This window comes from Symphalangus syndactylus, chromosome 12 (assembly GCF_028878055.3).
Source record: "Symphalangus syndactylus isolate Jambi chromosome 12, NHGRI_mSymSyn1-v2.1_pri, whole genome shotgun sequence".
Classification (NCBI taxonomy): Eukaryota; Metazoa; Chordata; class Mammalia; order Primates; family Hylobatidae; genus Symphalangus; species Symphalangus syndactylus.
In genome coordinates, this window is record NC_072441.2 from 124,445,089 (window position 1) to 124,464,142 (window position 19,054).

At 38.5% G+C, this 19,054-nt stretch overlaps 1 protein-coding gene across 7 annotated transcripts in view; it reads left to right on the forward strand.

Annotated features, from left to right (window-relative positions):
• The window catches only part of TDRD5 (tudor domain containing 5), a 114,798-nt gene that overhangs the window by 55,353 nt on the left and 40,391 nt on the right, over positions 1-19,054 (forward strand). For all 7 annotated transcript variants that reach the window (XR_010117660.1, XM_063627431.1, XM_063627433.1 and 4 more), the window contains 4 exons: positions 3,723-3,935; positions 4,258-4,324; positions 12,576-12,776; positions 13,765-13,923. Coding sequence is in view for 6 of the 7 variants with exons in the window: in XM_063627431.1 (XP_063483501.1) it covers positions 3,723-3,935; positions 4,258-4,324; positions 12,576-12,776; positions 13,765-13,923 (640 nt within the window). In the remaining variant the exon portion in view is untranslated. The remainder of the gene's footprint in view (positions 1-3,722; positions 3,936-4,257; positions 4,325-12,575; positions 12,777-13,764; positions 13,924-19,054) is intronic.

The following is a 19,054-nucleotide window of genomic DNA, read 5'->3' on the forward strand; positions in this document are numbered from 1 at the left end:
TTGTTTTATCTTTTTGTAGATCTTTTTAATATCTGGCTTAATAGAAGAAAGTTGATTTTTCATATTTGCTTCTGCATTTAATCTGTTGAGATATGTTGTTTTGGTTGAAGTATCTGAAGACATCTGGCCTCATACCAGTGTGTAGTCTGGGAAAAAGTATTTTAACGGCTTTTTCAGAAAATTGTGAATATTCTTTTTTGATAGTATGCTAAAACTTGAGAAATGGTAGTTTCTCAAATGTTATTTGGAATTTGAACTTTTTATACTCTATTATGTTAAAATCCACTGGTCTGCCTTTACAATTTGAATGGATCTAAGACAGACTGTGTAATTGCTGGCCCTGGTGCAAAATTAAAATGCAGTGCCCCCTGTTTAAAAATTACTAATTTCAAGATGGCAACAGCAGAATATTAAAGCAAGCACAAAGCTGCTTCTAAGCATGGATTCAAACTATCCCTGAATGGATCATACAAATTTATAACATCATGTATTGGTCATTTGGAAAATAATTAGTTTGCTAAATTATGCAGATCTTCCAAATGTTGACACATTTCATTATACAGTATAAAAATATCACATTAATATAATCACTGATCTCATAAGAAAAGTATTTAGTATTGGGAAGCTGTCAAGCTCACAGTGGTGAATGCAACATTTCCAAAATCCTTTTACTCAAAAGTTTGATTTTTGTCATTGACAACATGTACTATGAGTTGTTTTCCTTGAAGTGACAAGCTTGCTTCATTTTTGAAAAATGTGTGTCAAATACCCAAGTCGGCTTGCTAGTGGTTCTTTCAAGCAAAAATGATATGAAAGAAATGGCTAGTTCGTCTTCCAGATAAAAATCATGTTTGTGGACTATACTTTGAGAACTACTAACTTATATTATCTCTTTTCTCTACTAAAAACTGTCCTTTGTTAGCCAACACCATGTAAAATATGAACATTTTCAACCACTTTAGATTTATTCATGAACAACGATGTCTGATTTATATATTGTTGTCATAGAAGAATAGTTTATTTCATTTTATTTTGTATCTCAAAAAACATGCCATGTTTTTAATTTGACAATAGTATGTATTCTTCTACTCCAGGACACATGGCATAATGTAAGTCGCATAATCACTTGGTAAAAATATATATTCCATTTCAGTATGCCTATGGGACATTTGTACATGTTTTAAAAGCACACTCACTGGCTCTGTGACCTTGAAGTTACTTTACTTCTCTGGGCCTAGTTGTCTTATCTCCAAAATGAGATAATAATAGTACCTACTTCACAGAATTCTAAAAATTAAAGTACTTGGAGCATAGCCCAAATGTTAGCTGCTATTATTATTAATACTATAGACTGGGTACAGTGAGGTTCATGTCTGTAAACTTGGCACTTTGGGAAGCCAAGGTGGGAGGATTGCTTGAGCCCAGAAGTTCAAGATTTATCTGGGCAACATAGTGAGACCCTGTATCTACAAAAAAATTAAAAATTAGCGGGGCATGATGGTGCATGCCTGTAGTCCCAGCTCCCCAGGAGGTTGAGGCTGCAGTGAGTCCTGATTGTGCTACTGCACTCCAGCCTGGGCAACAGAGTGAGGCCCTGTCTGGAAAAAAAAAAAAATACTGTAACTACTGTGTGCTTGGTGTCAGAATGTTGACGCACCTGTGCTACAGGGATAAGTAAGATATGGTCCTTTGCCTTTGCAAATACCATGATTAGCTTAAGAAGATAGGAGATACATGGGATATTATAAAAGGGAGTCGTTCTGCCTGGGCAAGGTTGAGGAAAGCTTCACAAAAGAGATAATTGAGCTAGGCCTCAAAAACAAGAATTTGCGAGTCAAGGAGGTTATGAGTGGTTATAATGAGGTCCAGTCACTGGAACCAAGGCCAACATTAACAAAGGAGTAAGTGGCGTGCCCTGAGAACAACAATAAGGAAGTGACGTTAGCACCAGGTGAGGTTGCAGGAGTCAGGAAGGGGGAGAGAGTGACTGATGTGATGCTAGAAGACTAAGAAAAAGCTAGATTCTGAATACCATGGGAAGATGTTCTATCTTATTCTGGGGAAGCACTGATGGTTTTAAGAAAGCCATTGGAGTGAAGGGATGAAAATCTATTAGTGGACTAGTCTTGATGAGAGTGAGACTAGAAAGGAAGAGATAAATTTGGAAAATGAAAATTGCCAAGTGACTAGAAGAGTGTTGAGAAGAATAAGAAAGAGAAGGAGATGATGAAAATTGTTTGCTTTAGAGACTGGGCAGGTTTGAGCTGCAGTGAAAACTTATTAGTAGAAGTTTACCTGTAGTGTCTCTAAGTTGACCATGAGAGTCATTGGCAATGTTGAATAGACGGTATGAGTTAGGATTAGGTTTAGCCACTGTTAGATATAACTTTATCATAGTAGCTTAAAGAAGATAAAAGTTTATTTCTTCTTCTCATAATAGTCCAAATATACACAATACATTCTGATATGATAGTTCCGTGGTGGGAGGGGGACACAGGTGTAGAATCTTGCTGTTCCGGAATAGTGTGTTGTCCCTGTTCACGTGGTCTTGGGTGTGGCTGACCACTACCACCACCCAGTCCTCCTGCCAGCTACTGAGAAGGGGAAAAAGAAGTGGGGGATGGGAGATATACCTGTTTTATTGAAAGACACAACCCATAATTTTCACTCTTAAAACTGTGGGTAAAATACACATTAAATATATTCATTTTAACTATGTACACTTTTTCTTATATCCCACTAGCCAAAATTTAGTATTCAATAGCCACACCTAGATGCAGGAGAGCTTGGGGAACCTGAACGACCATTTACCCAGTTAAAATTTGGGGGAATCTATTACTAGAGAAAAGGGAAAGAGGAGAATGGGCATTGAGGAACAACTAGCATGTCTTCCATATAATTGGAAATATTCGAGTTTTGAAGTGCAGAAAGGATGCAGGGTCTTCTAGAGATAGATTGAGAATTAGCAATTGATCAGTAGTATGGTATAAGACATGAAAATGGGTGAGACAGTATATAGCAAGAACAATAGCTAATATTTGAGTGCTTAGTATATGTGTACACTGTCCTAAACTTTCAGATGTTTTAACAAATGGTTTATTTTTATCATCCCCATCCTGAACAAGGAAACTGAAGCACAGAAAGATTGTCACAGAGCTAGTAAATGATGGAGTCAGGATTTGGACCCAGGTTATTGGTTCCTAAGCTTATATTATGTTATACTTCCTAAAGATAAGTGAACCTTAACATTTAAGGCAATACAGAGCCAATAAAAAAAAATAACTATTGACAAAGAAGTAGAGAATTGTGTCTTAGAAACTAGGAAAGGGTTTGAAACAGGACAGGGTAACGCTGCAGCAAGATCATGTGTATTGAAGGCTGAGGAGAGAGGCTGCTGGATTTGGGAGCTATCAGGTCATTGATGTCTTAAAACTAATTTAGCCTAGGAAGTACTGGGGAATGAAGATGGGGTACATTCTATTCAGCAGAGAATGTGAGATCAGAAAATGAGTGTGTGTTTCTCTTTGAAGAAGTTTGTTGATGAAGAGATGGGATTCAGATAAGAAAAAACAATTAATTGATATTAATGAGCATTAACAATTTGACAAAATCAATTTTTTTTCTTTGCTTTTTGCCAAGACTTTCTGGCTTGATACATTGATAAAAATTATCTTTAATTTTTTCTTCCCCTATGGATTTCTCTGTATTATGGAATTCCACAGGCGCTGTTATTCTAATCAGCTGGTTTCTGATCGATATGTCATGCCAGAATGTTTTATTCAGCCGGGACATCTCTGTTGTGTGAGGATTTCTGAGGATAAGTGGTGGTATCGGGTCATTATCCATCGAGTCCTTGGGAAACAGGAAGTTGAAGTGTTCTACCCAGACTTTGGAAATACTGGAATTGTTCAGAAGTCCTCCCTGAGGTTCCTCAAGTGAGTTGAATTGAATTAGAACAATGGATGAATTAAATTTTGAATCACAGTGTTGAAGCTCTGTGGAGTTGGGATCTCTCTTTTCTCTTGCCTTCCTCCCTCCAATCCTTCCTTTCTTCCTAGTGCATATTTGACAACTGGGTCATTTCATTTCACAGATGGATTGTAACTCTTGTGTTGTCTTTTACATGACACTGAATTTTGAATGGACGACGAGACTATGTTTTAGTCTCTTATTAAGAAAGTGATTCTTTGGGTCATGCTAAGAGGTGCATTTATATAGCAGGAAGATTGAACTTATATATTTGATTATCTATTGCAGGTGCTGCTACACAAAGCTTCCAGCTCAGGCTATCCCTTGTTCTTTGGCTTGGGTGAGACCAGTAGAGGTATGTTTGCTTGTCTCCCATTTAATCAGCAAACACTTGAGTGCCTATTATATGCCAAGAACAGTTTTACATGCTCAGGATGTGAAGATAAAACATAGGACCAGCCCTCAAAGAAGTCAGTGTATAGAGTATGGAAAATAGACATGTAGACAGAAATTGTTATGCCATATAAAATTTGCTATAGGAGAGGTTTCAAGAATGTATGGTAGAGGTGCAAAAGGAAGATTGCTTGTTTCTGCCCAGGGTAATCAGGGAGGCATTTGAGTGGCACTTTGAAGGAAGATTAGGAAGATGGTGAAAAAAGGCATTCCAAGCAAAGGGAGGGTAGCATGAAACATCTCAAATGGGAGAAATTTTAAGTAGTTCTGTTTGGCTACAGAATGTAGGATGAGCTACAGTGGGTGCATGATAGAAAATGTCAAAGAAATAAGAGCCTAACCTGAAGACCCACGTTCAGAAGACTGAACATTGTCGTCCTTTAGAGGCTGGGGAGCAACTAAAGGATGTAAATAGGAAACTGCCACCAACAGATAACATGTTTTCAAGATAATTCTCTAGCAACATTGTGGCAGAGCTTTGAGGTGGAATGGAGCAGGAGGCATTTTCATGTATGTAGGTGCATTTATATAATTATAATTATTTTATGTACCTAATTTTGTATTTTTCCTTCAGAACTCTTGCTAGCTCATACCTACACGTTTATTATGCCATATTTGTCTGCTGAATCTAAATAACTTATCAGTTGCTCACATATAAATGGATTATTTTAAAAATATTTTTTATCTGAAAAATTCTGTAAAGAAGAAAGAAAAACTAACGCCTGTAATCCCAGCACTTTGGGAGGCCAAGGCGGGCGGATCACCTGAGGTCAGGAATTCAAAACCAGCCTGGCCAGCATGGTGAAACCCCATCTCTACTAAAAATACAAAAAATAGCCGGGCGTGGTGGTGGGCGCCTGTAATCTTAGCTACTCAGGAGGCTGAGACAGTATAATTGCTTGAACCCGGGAGGTGGAGGTTGCAGTGAGACAAGATTGCGCCGCTGCACTCCAGCCAGGGCAACAAAGAGCGAAACCCCGTCTCAGAAAGAAAAAAAATTACCTATAATTCCACCACTCAAACATATACAGTTTAGAAATTTGGTGTATGTTTCTTCCAGTTTATTTTATTGGATGTTTGGAGCGAGGGTTTTTTGGTATAGTTTTCAGCATTACTTAAAATAGTAATCGTAATATTTTGTATTCTGCTCTTTTGCTTAGCATTATAGCGTAAGTGCTTTTATATGTTATTAAGTTCTCAATTTTAATGGATTCATAGTGTAATCTGTTAGGTAAATGTGCATCATCGCCTGCTTAACCATTTCTTTATTGTTTGACATTCAAACTGATTCTAATTTTTGACTGTTAGAAACAATGTATGCAAAATATGTTTTTTGGTGGAAGCCTGTATTCAAGGTTGTTTTCTTGGGGGCATTTTATTCCCGATAAGTTTCTTTTTACTATTTTGCCATCAGGAAGCACAGGACTAAATTTGTGACTCAGTTGTAGCCAGTGTTCATTACTTTAATATCAGCCAGATAGCTTCCATTTTTTGTTCTCTTCTTTTTTCTTTTTTTTTCTTTCTTCCTTTCTTTTTTTCTTTTCTTTTTTTTTTCCACCAAGTCTAAAATTCACATCTTTAATATAGAAATTTAACCTTTTTATGTTTGCTGTTACGACTTACATGTTTGGTCTTATATTTTTACTTCTCTCAGCATATTACATATTTTGTTTTTTTTTAATTTTTATCTTTTAATTATTATACTTTAAGTTTTAGGGTACATGGGCATAATGTGCAGGTTTGTTACATATGTATCCATATGCCATGTTGGTGTGCTGCACCCATTAACTTGTCATTTAGCATTAGGTGTATCTCCTAATGCTATCCCTCCCCCCTCCCCCCACCCCACAAAAGTCCCTGGAGTGTGATGTTCCCCTTCCTGTGTCCATGTGTTCTCATTGTTCATTTCCCACCTATGAGTGAGAACATGTGGCGTTTGGTTTTTTGTCCTTGCGATAGTTTACTGAGAATGATGATTTCCAGTTTCATCCATGTCCCTACAAAGGACATGAACTCATCCTTTTTTATGGCTGCATAGTATTCCATGGTGTATATGTGCCACATTTTCTTAATCCAGTCTATCATTGTTGGACATTTGGGTTGGTTCTAAGTCTTTGCTATTGTGAATAGTGCCACAATAAACATACGTGTGCATGTGTCTTTATAGCAGCATGATTTATAGTCCTTTGGGTATATACCCAGTAATGGGATGGCTGGGTCAAATGGTATTTCTAGTTCTAGATCCCTGAGGAATCGCCACACTGACTTCCACAATGGTTGAACTAGTTTACAGTCCCACCAACAGTGTAAAAGTGTTCCTATTTCTCCACATCCTCTCCAGCACCTGTTGTTTCTTGACTTTTTAATGATAGCCATTCTAACTGGTGTGAGATGGTATCTCATTGTGGTTTTGATTTGCATTTCTCTGATGGCCAGTGATGATGAGCAATTTTTCATGTGTGTTTTGGCTGCATAAATGTCTTCTTTTGAGAAGTATCTGTTCATGTCCTTTGCCCACTTTTTGATGGGGTTTTTTGTTTTTTTCTTGTAAATTTGTTTGAGTTCATTGTAGATTCTGGTTATTAGCCGTTTGTCAGATGAGTAGGTTGCAAAAATTTTCTCCCATTCTGTAGGTTGCCTGTTCACTCTGATGGTAGTTTCTTTTGCTGTGCAGAAGCACTTTAGTTTAATTAGATCCCATTTGTCAATTTTGGCTTTTGTTGCCATTGCTTTTGGTGTTTTAGACATGAAGTCCTTGCCCATGCCTATGTCCTGAATGGTAATGCCTAGGTTGTCTTCTAGGGTTTTTATGGTTTTAGGTCTAACATGTAAGTCTTTAATCCATCTTGAATTAATTTTTGTATAAGGTGTAAGGAAGGGATCCAGTTTCAGCTTTCTACATATGGCTAGCCAGTTTTCCCAGCACCATTTATTAAACAGGGAATCCTTTCCCCATTGCTTGTTTTTGTCAGGTTTGTCAAAGATCAAATAGTTGTAGATATGCAGCATTATATCTGAGGGCTCTGTTCTGTTCCATTGATCTATATCTCTATTTTGGTACCAGTACCATGCTGTTTTGGTTACAGTAGCCTTGTAGTATAGTTTGAAGTCAGGTAGCGTGATGCCTCCAGCTTTGTTCTTTTGGCTTAGGATTGACTTGGCAATGCGGGCTCTTTTTTGGTTCCATATGAACTTTAAAGTAGTTTTTTCCAATTCTGTGAAGAAAGTCATTGGTAGCTTGATGGGGATGGTATTGAATCTATAAATTACCTTGGGCAGTATGGCCATTTTCACAATATTGATTCTTCCAACCCATGAGCATGGAATGTTCTTCCATTTGTTTGTATCCTCTTTTATTTCATTGAGCAGTGGTTTGTAGTTCTCCTTGAAGAGGTCCTTCACATCCCTTGTAAGTTGGATTCCTAGGTATTTTATTCTCTTTGAAGCAATTGTGAATGGGAGTTCACTCATGATTTGGCTCTCTGTTTGTCTGTGATTGGTGTACAAGAATGCTTGTGATTTTTGTACATTGATTTTGTATCCTGAGACATTGCTGAAGTTGCTAATCAGCTTAAGGAGATTTTGGGCTGAGACAATGAGGTTTTCTAGATATACAATCATGTCATCTGCAAACAGGGACAATTTGACTTCCTCTTTTCCTAATTGAATACCCTTTATTTCCTCCTCCTGCCTGATTGCCCTGGCCAGAACTTCCAACACTATGTTGAATAGGAGTGGTGAGAGAGGGCATCCCTGTCTTGTGCCAGTTTTCAAAGGGAATGCTTCCAGTTTTTGCCCATTCAGTATGATATTGGCTGTGGGTTTGTCATAGATAGCTCTTATTATTTTGAGATACGTCCCATCAATACCTAATTTATTGAGAGTTTTTAGCATGAAGGGTTGTTGAATTTGTCAAAGGCCTTTTCTGCATCTATTGAGATAATCATGTGGTTTTTGTCATTGGTTCTGTTTATATGCTGGATTACATTTATTGATCTGCATATGTTGAATCAGCCTTGCATCCCAGGGATGAAGCCCACTTGATCATGGTGTATAAGGTTTTTGATGTGCTGTTGGATTCGGTTTGCCAGTATTTTATTGAGGATTTTTGCATCAATGTTCATCAAGGATATTGGTCTAAAATTCCCTTTTTTGATTGTGTCTCTGCCCGGCTTTGGTATCAGGATGATGCTGGCCTCATAAAATGTGTTAGGGAGGATTCCCTCTTTTTCTATTGATTGGAATAGTTTCAGAAGGAATGGTACCAGTTCCTCCTTGTACCTCTGCTAGAATTCAGCTGTGTATCGATCTGGTCCTGGACTCTTTTTTGTTGGTAAGCTATTGATTATTGCCACAATTTCAGAGCCTGTTATTGGTCTATTCAGAGATTCAACTTCTTCCTGGTTTAGTCTTGGGAGGGTGTATGTGTCCAGGAATTTATCCATTTCTTCTAGATTTTCTAGTTTATTTGCATAGAGGTGCTTGTAGTATTCTCTGATGGTAGATTGTATTTCTGTGGGATTGGTGGTGATATCCCCTTTATCATTTTTTATTGCATCTATTTGATTCTTCTCTCTTTTCTTCTTTATTAGTCTTGCTAGCTGTCTATCAATTTTGTTGATCTTTTCAAAAACCAGCTCCTGGATTCATTGATTTTTTGAAGGGTTTTTTGTGTCTCTATTTCCTTCAGTTCTGCTCTGATTTTAGTTATTTCTAGCCTTCTGCTAGCTTTTGAATGTGTTTGCTCTTGCTTTTCTAGTTCTTTTAATTGTGATGTTAGGGTGTCAATTTTGGATCTTTCTTGCTTTTTATTGTGGACCTTTAGTGCTATAAATTTCCCTCTACACACTGCTTTGAATGTGTCCCCGAGATTCTGGTATGTTGTATCTTTGTTCTAGTTGCTTTCAAAGAACATCTTTATTTCTGCCTTCATTTCGTTATGTACCCAGTAGTCATTCAGGAGCAGGTTGTTCAGTTTCCATGTAGTTGAGCGGTTTTGAGTGAGTTTCTTAATCCTGAGTTCTAGTTTGATTGCACTGTGGTCTGAGAGAGAGTTTGTTATAATTTCTGTTCTTTTACATTTGCTGAGGAGAGTTTTACTTCCAACTATGTGATCAGTTTTGGAATGGGTGTGCTGTGGTGCTGAAAAAAATGTATATTCTGTTGATTTGGGGTGGAGAGTTCTGTAGATGTCTATTAGGTCCACTTTGTGCAGAGCTGAGTTCAATTCCTGGATATCCTTGTTAACTTTCTGTCTCATTGATCTGTCTAATGTTGACAGTGGGGTGTTAAAATCTCCCATTATTATTGTGTGGGAGTTTAAGTCCCTTTGTAGGTCACTCAGGACTTGCTTTATGAATCTGGGTGCTCCTGTGTTGGGTGCATATATATTTAGGATAGTTAGCTCTTCTTGTTGAATTGATCCCTTTACCATTATGTAATGGCCTTCTTTGTCTCTTTTGATCTTTGTTGGTTTAAAGTCTGTTTTATCAGAGACTAGGATTGCAACCCCTGCCTTTTTTTGTTTTCCATTTGCTTGGTAGATCTTCCTCCATCCTTTTATTTTGAGTCTGTGTGTGTCTCTGCATGTGAGATGGGTTTCCTGAATACAGCACACTGATGGGTCTTGACTCTTTATCCAATTTGCCAGTCTGTGTCTTTTAATTGGAGCATGTAGTCCATTTACATTTAAAGTTAATATTGTTATGTTTGAATTTGATCCTGTCATTATGATGTTAGCTGGTTATTTTGCCCGTTAGTTGATGCAGTTTCTTCCTAGCCTCGATGGTCTTTACAATTTGGCATGATTTTGCAGTGGCTGGTACCGGTTGTTCCTTTCCATGTTTAGTGCTTCCTTCAGGAGCTCTTTTAGGGCAGGCCTGGTGGTGACAAAATCACTCAGCGTTTGCTTGTCTGTAAAGGATTTTATTTCTCCTTCACTTATGAAGCTTAGTTTGGCTGGATATGAAATTCTGGGTTGAAAATTCTTTTCTTTAAGAATGTTGAATATTGGCCCCCACTCTCTTCTGGTTTGTAGAGTTTCTGCTGAGAGATCAGCTGTTAGTCTGATGGGCTTCCCTTTGTGGGTAACCCGACCTTTCTCTCTGGCCACCCTTAATATTTTTTCCTTCATTTCAACTTTGGTGAATCTGACAATTATGTGTCTTGGAGTTGCTCTTCTCAAGGAGTATCTTTGTGGCATTCTCTGTATTTCCTGAATCTGAATGTTGGCCTGCCTTGCTAGATTGGGGAAGTTCTCCTGGATAATATCTTGCAGAGTGTTTTCCAACTTGGTTCCATTCTCCCCATCATTTTCAGGTACACCAATCAGACGTAGGTTTGGTCTTTTCACATAGTCCCAAATTTCTTGGAGGCTTTGTTCATTTCTTTTTATTCTTTTTTCTGTAAACTTGCCTTCTCGCTTCATTTCATTCATTTCATCTTCCATCATTGATACCCTTTCTTCCAGTTGATCGCATTGGCTACTGAGGCTTCTGCAATCTTCGCGTAGTTCTCAAAACTTGGCTTTCAGCTCCATCAGCTCCTTTAAGCCCTTCTCTTCATTGGTTATTCTAGTTATCCATTTGTCTAATTTTTTTTCAAAGTTTTTAACTTCTTTGCTATTGTTTTGAATTTCCCCCCATAGCTTGGAGTAGTTTGATCGTCTGAAGCCTTCTTCTCTCAACTCGTGAAAGTCATTCTCTGTCCAGCTTTGTTCTGTTGCTGGTGAGGAACTGCGTTCCTTTGGAGTAGGAGAGGTGCTCTGCTTTTTAGAGTTTCCAGTTTTTCTGCTCTGTTTTTTCCCCATCTTTGTGGTTTTATCTACTTTTGGTCTTTGATGATGCTGATGTACAGATGGGTTTTTGGTGTGGATGTCCTTTCTGTTTCTTAGTTTTCCTTCTACCAGACAGGACCCTCAGCTGCAGGTCTGTTGGAGTTTGCTAGAGGTCCACTCTAGACCCTGTTTGGCTGGGTGTCAGCAGCGGTGGCTGCAGAACAGTGGATTTTCTTGAGACCACAGATTCAGCTGTCTGATAGTTCCTCTGGAAGTTTTGTCTCAGAGGAGTGCCTGGCCGAGTGAGGTCTCAGTCTGTCCCTACTGGGGGTTGCCTCCCAGTTAGGCTGCTCGGGGGTCAGTGACCCACTTTAGGAGGCAATCTGTCCGTTCTCAGATCTCCAGCTGCATGCTGGGAGAACCACTACTCTCTTCAAAGCTGTCAGACAGGGACATTTAAGTCTGCAGAGGTTCCTGCTGAGTTTTTGTTTGTCTGTGCCCTGCCCCCAGAGGTGGAGCCTACAGAGGCAGGCAGGCCTTCTTGAGCTGTGGTGGGCTCCACCCAGTTCAAGCTTCCTGGCTGCTTTGTTTACCTAAGCAAGCCTGGGCAATGGCGGGCGCCCCTCCCCCAGCCTCACTGCCGCCTTGCAGTTTGATCTCAGACTGCTGTGCTAGCAATCAGCAAGACTCCGTGGGCATAGGACCCTCCGAGCTAGGTGCGGGACACAATCTCCTGTTGTGCCGTTTTCCAAGCCCATTGGAAAAGCGCAGTATTAAGGTGGGACTGACCCGATTTTCCAGGTGCCGTCTGTTACCCCTTTCTTTGACTAGGAAAGGGAACTGCCCGACCTCTTGCGCTTCCCGAGTGAGGCAATGCCTCGCCCTGCTTCAGCTCACGCACAGTGCGCTGCACCGACTGTCCTGCATCCACTGTTTGGCACTCCCTAGTGAGGTGAACCCGGTACCTCAAACGGAAATGCAGAAATCACCCGTCTTCTGTGTCTCTCATGCTGGGAGCTGTAGACTGGAGCTGTTCCTATTCAGCCATCTTCATATTTCATAATTCTTTTACCTAGAATTGTTAGTTGTTTTCTATGGGAGGGTTGGTCTAATAATCTAACTCACAATTTCTGAAAATGGAAGTTGCACATCACATAATTATTTAAGTTTTTTCAGTAATTACATTTTTTATCATTTTTCCTTTATTCTGACTTTTCTCATCCCCAAATCATATATATCCTGCTATGTGTTATTCTAGTACTTTTATGGTTTTATTTCCACTTAAATCTCTAGTTCATCAGAATTCATTGTTGTATATGGTTATTTTAATTCATGTTTAGATCTATCACCTGAATCCAATATCTTGATCATATTTCAGGAACACTGGACATCGAAAGCTATTTTGCAGTTCCAGAAGTTGTGCGGTTTGAAGCCATTAGTGGGAGTAGTGGGTGAATATGTAGATGGAATCCTTAACATTTTTTTGTGTGACACATCCTCAAATGAAGATGTCTATTTCCATCATGTCTTGAGAACAGAGGGCCATGCTATTGTATGCCGAGAAAATATCTCTTCTAAGGTAGAGCAGTCTGGATGTATTTTGTAACATATTTTGTTTAATTTCACCACGTCAAAGTATAAGATAATTTAATAAAGAAGTTTATTTGGTTTATTCTTTAACCAATTAGAGACATCCACGAGATTCCTGGCTTTTTAATGCAGAGCACTCTTAATTTTCAGATGACCACAGAAAAACTGCATTTCACTAATTGTCCTTTGAAATGTGAATACTTTTATTTTAAATAATTAATTTAAAAAGTAGTTATCTGGCCGGGCACAGTGGCTCATGCCTGTAATCCCAGCTACTTGGGAGGCTGAGGCAGAGAATTGCTTGAACCTGGGAGGTGGGGGTTGCAGTGAGCTGAGATGGTGCTACTGCACTCCAGCCTGGGCAACAGAGCGAGACTCTGTCTCAAATAATGATGATAATAATAATAATAATAATAATAATAGTTATCTTAAATTGTCCTAGAGAAGAATAACACTATTTTGCAATTATTGACAGTACCTGTTTCACTGTTATGTTGATAATTTTTGTAACTAGCAAAAACTGTCAATAATGGACACATTTTTAACTGTTAAAATTTGGAAGATAGGCCAGGCGTGGTGGCTCACGCCTATAATCCCAATGCTTTGGGAGGCCAAGGTGGGTGGATCACGAGGTCAGGAGATTGAGACCATCCTGGCTAACACAACGAAACCTCGTCTCCACTAAAAATACAAAAAATTAGTCAGGCATGATGGCATGTGCCTGTAGTCCCAGCTACTCAGGAGGCTGAGGCAGGAGAATTGCTCAAGCCTGGGAGGCAGAGGTTACAGTGAGCCAAGATTGCACCACTGCACTCCAGCCTGGGCAACAGAGCGAGACTCCATCTCAAAATAAATAAATAAAATAAAATTCGGAAGATAATATACTTCCATAACATTTGAAAGTTATTAAGTGCTTTCTCACCCTTTTTCTGTTGGTCATGTAAATTAAACCATCCCTTTTCTTTTTTTTATCTTAGGGTTTCAGTGAGCTCAACCCTTTAGCTTTATACACGAAATCCAGTGGAGAGCCAGAGGACATTGTCTTGACAGAACTGGGTTATCCTTCCCAGCAGCACTATTTTAATGAAGACCGAAAGATAAGTCCACAGTCAAAAGAGAGTGAGTTACAGATCCTGGTAAGAGATTTTTGCAAATACTATTATAATTATTTTTATTACTGTAATCCTCATTTTTTTAGATGAAGAAACCAAGGCTTTCCAAATTTTGGAAAGTTTGGAAATTTCGCATATGATCTTAACAATTTGTCTCTTTATTTGCTGGCTTAAATGTTTGCTTCAGTCTTGCCTCTTCCTGAACAATTGCTCTCATATAGTGAATTCCATTGCTGCCTTTGTGCAGTTGTGACTTCACTACACTGACTCTGAATGCTATTCTTCTTCCCTCTGTAGTACACAGGTTCTTCAGGTATTCTCATTTCTTACTTTCCCTGTAAACTTTCAGAAACTCCTCCCTTCACAGTAATAATAATATTATAACGTTATTATGTATTTTTTCCAGCCCACAGTAATAACAACAACAGCATTATTTATTGAACTTGTACCACATGGCAGGCACCGTTAAAAGCATTCACATGTGTTAACTAAATTTAATCTTTACAGCAACTTACCAGGTTTATACTTTCATATCTTCATTATAAAGACAGGTTGTACATCTCTAATGCACAAATCCAAAACCTGAAATGCTCCAAAATCTCAAAATTTTTGAATCTTGACATGATATCACAAGTGGAAAGTTCCACACCTAACCTCATATGACAGGTTGCAGTCAAAATGCAGTCCAAACTTTGTTTCATGCACAAAATTATTTAAAATATTATATAAAATTACCTCCAAGCTATGCATATAATGTATATACGCAACATAAATGAATTCCATGTTAGACTTGGGTCTTATCCCCAGGATATCTCATGTATATACAAATGTTTCAAAATCCAAAATTATCCAAAATCTGAAACACTTTTGGTCCCTAACCATTTTGGATAAGGGATACTCAATGTGTAAAAGGCAAGTGAAGCATATAGTGAGGACTTAATGTTTCTTGAACAAATAAACCATGTCCTCCAAGTCTTATATTCCTCACGACAACAGATACTGGGCTAAGAATACAGGATGTGTTTAATTTGAGGGCCAAAAATGTTTTGTTTTATTGATACAATGTCTTTTTATTTTCTTTGAATAAAATGTAAAAATATTATTTTGTTTAGTGTGTTTTATATATCTGACTTTTTTTTTTTTTTTAAATTAAAATATATGTAAATTTTATTTTTTTTTTTTATTTTTTTTTTTTTTGGTTTTATATATATATATATTTTTTTATTATACTTTAGGGTTTTAGGGTACATGTGCACAATGTGCAGGTTTGTTACATCTGTATCCATGTGCCATGTTGATTTCCTGCACCCATTAATTCGTCATTTAGCATTAGGTGTATCTCCTAATGCTGTCCCTCCCCCCTCCCCCCACCCCACAACAGTCCCCGGAGCGTGATGTTCCCCTTCCTGTGTCCATGAGTTCTCATTGTTCAATTCCCACCTATGAGTGAGAACATGCGGTGTTTGGTTTTTTGTCCTTGCGATAGTTTACTGAGAATGATGTTTTCCAGTTTCATCCATGTCCCTACAAAGGACACGAACTCATCATTTTTTATGGCTGCATAGTATTCCATGGTGTATATGTGCCACATTTTCTTAATCCAGTCTATCGTTGTTGGACATTTGGGTTGGTTCCAACTCTTTGCTATTGTGAATAGTGCCGCAATAAACATACGTGTGCATGTGTCTTTATAGCAGCATGATTTATAGTCCTTTGGGTATATACCCAGTAATGGGATGGCTGGGTCAAATGGTATTTCTAGTTCGAGATCCCTGAGGAATCGCCACACTGACTTCCACAATGGTTGAACTAGTTTACAGTCCCACCAACAGTGTAAAAGTGTTCCTATTTCTCCACATCCTCTCCAGCACCTGTTGTTTCCTGATTTTTTAATGATGGCCATTCTAACTGGTGTGAGATGGTATCTCACTGTGGTTTTGATTTGCATTTCTCTGATGGCCAGTGATGAGGAGCATTTCTTCATGTGTTTTTTGGCTGCATAAATGTCTTCTTTTGAGAAGTGTCTGTTCATGTCCTCTGCCCACTTTTTGATGGGGTTGTTTGTTTTTTTCTTGTAAATTTGTTTGAGTTCATTGTAGATTCTGGATATTAGCCCTTTGTCAGATGAGTAGGTTGCAAAAATTTTCTCCCATTGTGTAGGTTGCCTGTTCACTCTGATGATAGTTTCTTTTGCTGTGCAGAAGCTCTTTAGTTTAATGAGATCCCATTTGTCAATTTTGGCTTTTGTTGCCATTGCTTTTGGTGTTTTAGACATGAAGTCCTTGCCCACGCCTATGTCCTGAATGGTATTGCCTAGGTTTTCTTGTAGGATTTTAATGGTTTTAGGTCTAACATATAAGTCTTTAATCCATCTTGAATTAATTTTTGTATAAGGTGTAAGGAAGGGATCCAGTTGCAGCTTTCTACATATGGCTAGCCAGTTTTCCCAGCACCATTTATTAAATAGGGAATCCTTTCCCCATTTCTTGTTTTTGTCAGGTTTGTCAAAGATCAGATAGTTGTAGCTATGCGGCATCATTTCTGAGGGCTCTGTTCTGTTCCATTGATCTATGTCTCTGTTGTGGTACCAGTACCATGCTGTTTTGGTTACTGTAGCCTTGTAGTATAGTTTAAAGTCAGGTAGCGTGATGCCTCCAGCTTTGTTCTTTTGGCTTAGGATTGACTTGGCGATGCGGGCTCTTTTTTGGTTCCATATGAACTTTAAAGTAGTTTTTTCCAATTCTGTGAAGAAAGTCATTGGTAGCTTGATGGGGATGGCATTGAATCTATAAATTACCTTGGGCAGTATGGCCATTTTCACGATATTGATTCTTCCAACCCATGAGCATGGAATGTTCTTCCATTTGTTTGTATCCTCTTTTATTTCATTGAGCAGTGGTTTGTAGTTCTCCTTGAAGAGGTCCTTCACATCCCTGGTAAGTTGGATTCCTAGGTATTTTATTCTCTTTGAAGCAATTGTGAATGGGAGTTCACTCATGATTTGGCTCTCTGTTTCTCTGTTATTGGTGTACAAGAATGCTTGTGATTTTTGTACATTAATTTTGTATCCTGAGACTTTGCTGAAGTTGCTAATCAGCTTAAGGAGATTTTGGGCTGAGACAATGGGGTTTTCTAGATATACAATCATGTCATCTGCAAACAGGGACAATTTGACTTCCTCTTTTCCTAATTGAATACCCTTTATTTCCTTCTCCTGCCTGATTGCTCTGGCCAGAACTTCCAGCACTATGTTGAATAGTAGCGGTGAGAGAGGGCATCCCTGTCTTGTGCCAGTTTTCAGAGGGAATGCTTCCAGTTTTTGCCCATTCAGTATGATATTGGCTGTGGGTTTGTTGTAGATAGCTCTTATTATTTTGAGATACGTCCCATCAATACCTAATTTATTGAGAGTTTTTAGCATGAAGGGTTGTTGAATTTTGTCAAAGGCCTTTTCTGCATCTATTGAGATAATCATGTGGTTTTTGTCTTTGGTTCTGTTTATATGCTGGATTACATTTATTGATTTGCGTATGTTGAACCAGCCTTGCATCCCAGGGATGAAGCCCACTTGATCATGGTGGATAAGCTTTTTGATGTGCTGCTGGATTCGGTTTGCCAGTATTTTATTGAGGATTTTTGCATCAATGTTCATCAAGGATATTGGTCTGAAATTCTCTTTTTTGGTTATGTCTCTGCCAGGTTTTGGTATCAGGACGATGCTGGCTTCGTAAAATGTGTTAGGGAGGATTCCCTCTTTTTCTATCGATTGGAATAGTTTCAGAAGGAATGGTACCAGTTCCTCCTTGTACCTCTGGTAGAATTCAGCTGTGAATCCATCAGGTCCTGGACTCTTTTTGGTTGGTAAGCTATTGATTATTGCCACAATTTCAGAACCTGTTATTGGTCTATTCAGAGATTCAACTTCTTCCTGGTTTAGTCTTGGGAGGGTGTATTTGTCGAGGAATTTATCCATTTCTTCCAGATTTTCTAGTTTATTTGCATAGAGGTGTTTGTAGTATTCTCTGATGGTAGATTGTATTTCTGTGGGATCGGTGGTGATATCCCCTTTTTCGTTTTTTATTGCATCTATTTGATTCTTCTCTCTTTTCTTCTTTATTAGTCTTGCTAGCGGTCCATCAATTTTGTTGATCTTTTCAAAAAACCAGCTCCTAGATTCATTAATTTTTTGAAGGGTTTTTTGTGTCTCTATTTCCTTCAGTTCTGCTCTGATTTTAGTTATTTCTAGCCTTCTGCTAGCTTTTGAATGTGTTTGCTCTTGCTTTTCTAGTTCTTTTAATTGTGATGTTAGGGTGTCAATTTTGGATCTTTCCTGCTTTCTCTTGTGGGCATTTAGTGCTATAAATTTCCCTCTACACACTGCTTTGAACGTGTCCCAGAGATTCTGGTATGTTGTGTCTTTGTTCTCGTTGGTTTCAAAGAACATCTTTATTTCTGCCTTCATTTCATTATGTACCCAATAGTCATTCAGGAGCAGGTTGTTCAGTTTCCATGTAGTTGAGCGGTTTTGACTGAGTTTCTTAATCCTGAGTTCTAGTTTGATTGCACTGTGGTCTGAGAGACAGTTTGTTATAATCTCTGTTCTTTTACATTTGCTGAGAAGAGCTTTACTTCCAACTATGTGGTCAATTTTGGAATAGGTGTGGTGTGGTGCTGAAAAAAATGTATATTCTGTTGATTTGGGGTGGAGAGTTCTGTAGATGTCTATTAGGTCCACTTTATGTAGAGCTGAGTTCAATTCCTGGATATCCTTGTTAACTTTCTGTCTCGTTGATCTGTCTAATGCTGACAGTGGGGTGTTAAAATCTCCCATTATTATTGTGTGGGAGTTTAAGTCCCTTTGTAGGTCACTGAGGACTTGCTTTATGAATCTGGGTGCTCCTGTGTTGGGTGCATATATATTTAGGATAGTTAGCTCTTCTTGTTGAATTGATCCCTTTACCATTATGTAATGGCCTTCTTTGTCTCTTTTGATCTTTGTTGGTTTAAAGTCTATTTTATCAGAGACTAGGATTGCAACCCCTGCCTTTTTTTGTTTTCCAGTTGCTTGATAGATCTTCCTCCATCCCTTTATTTTGAGTCTATGTGTGTCTCTGCACGTGAGATGGGTTTCCTGAATACAGCACACTGATGGGTC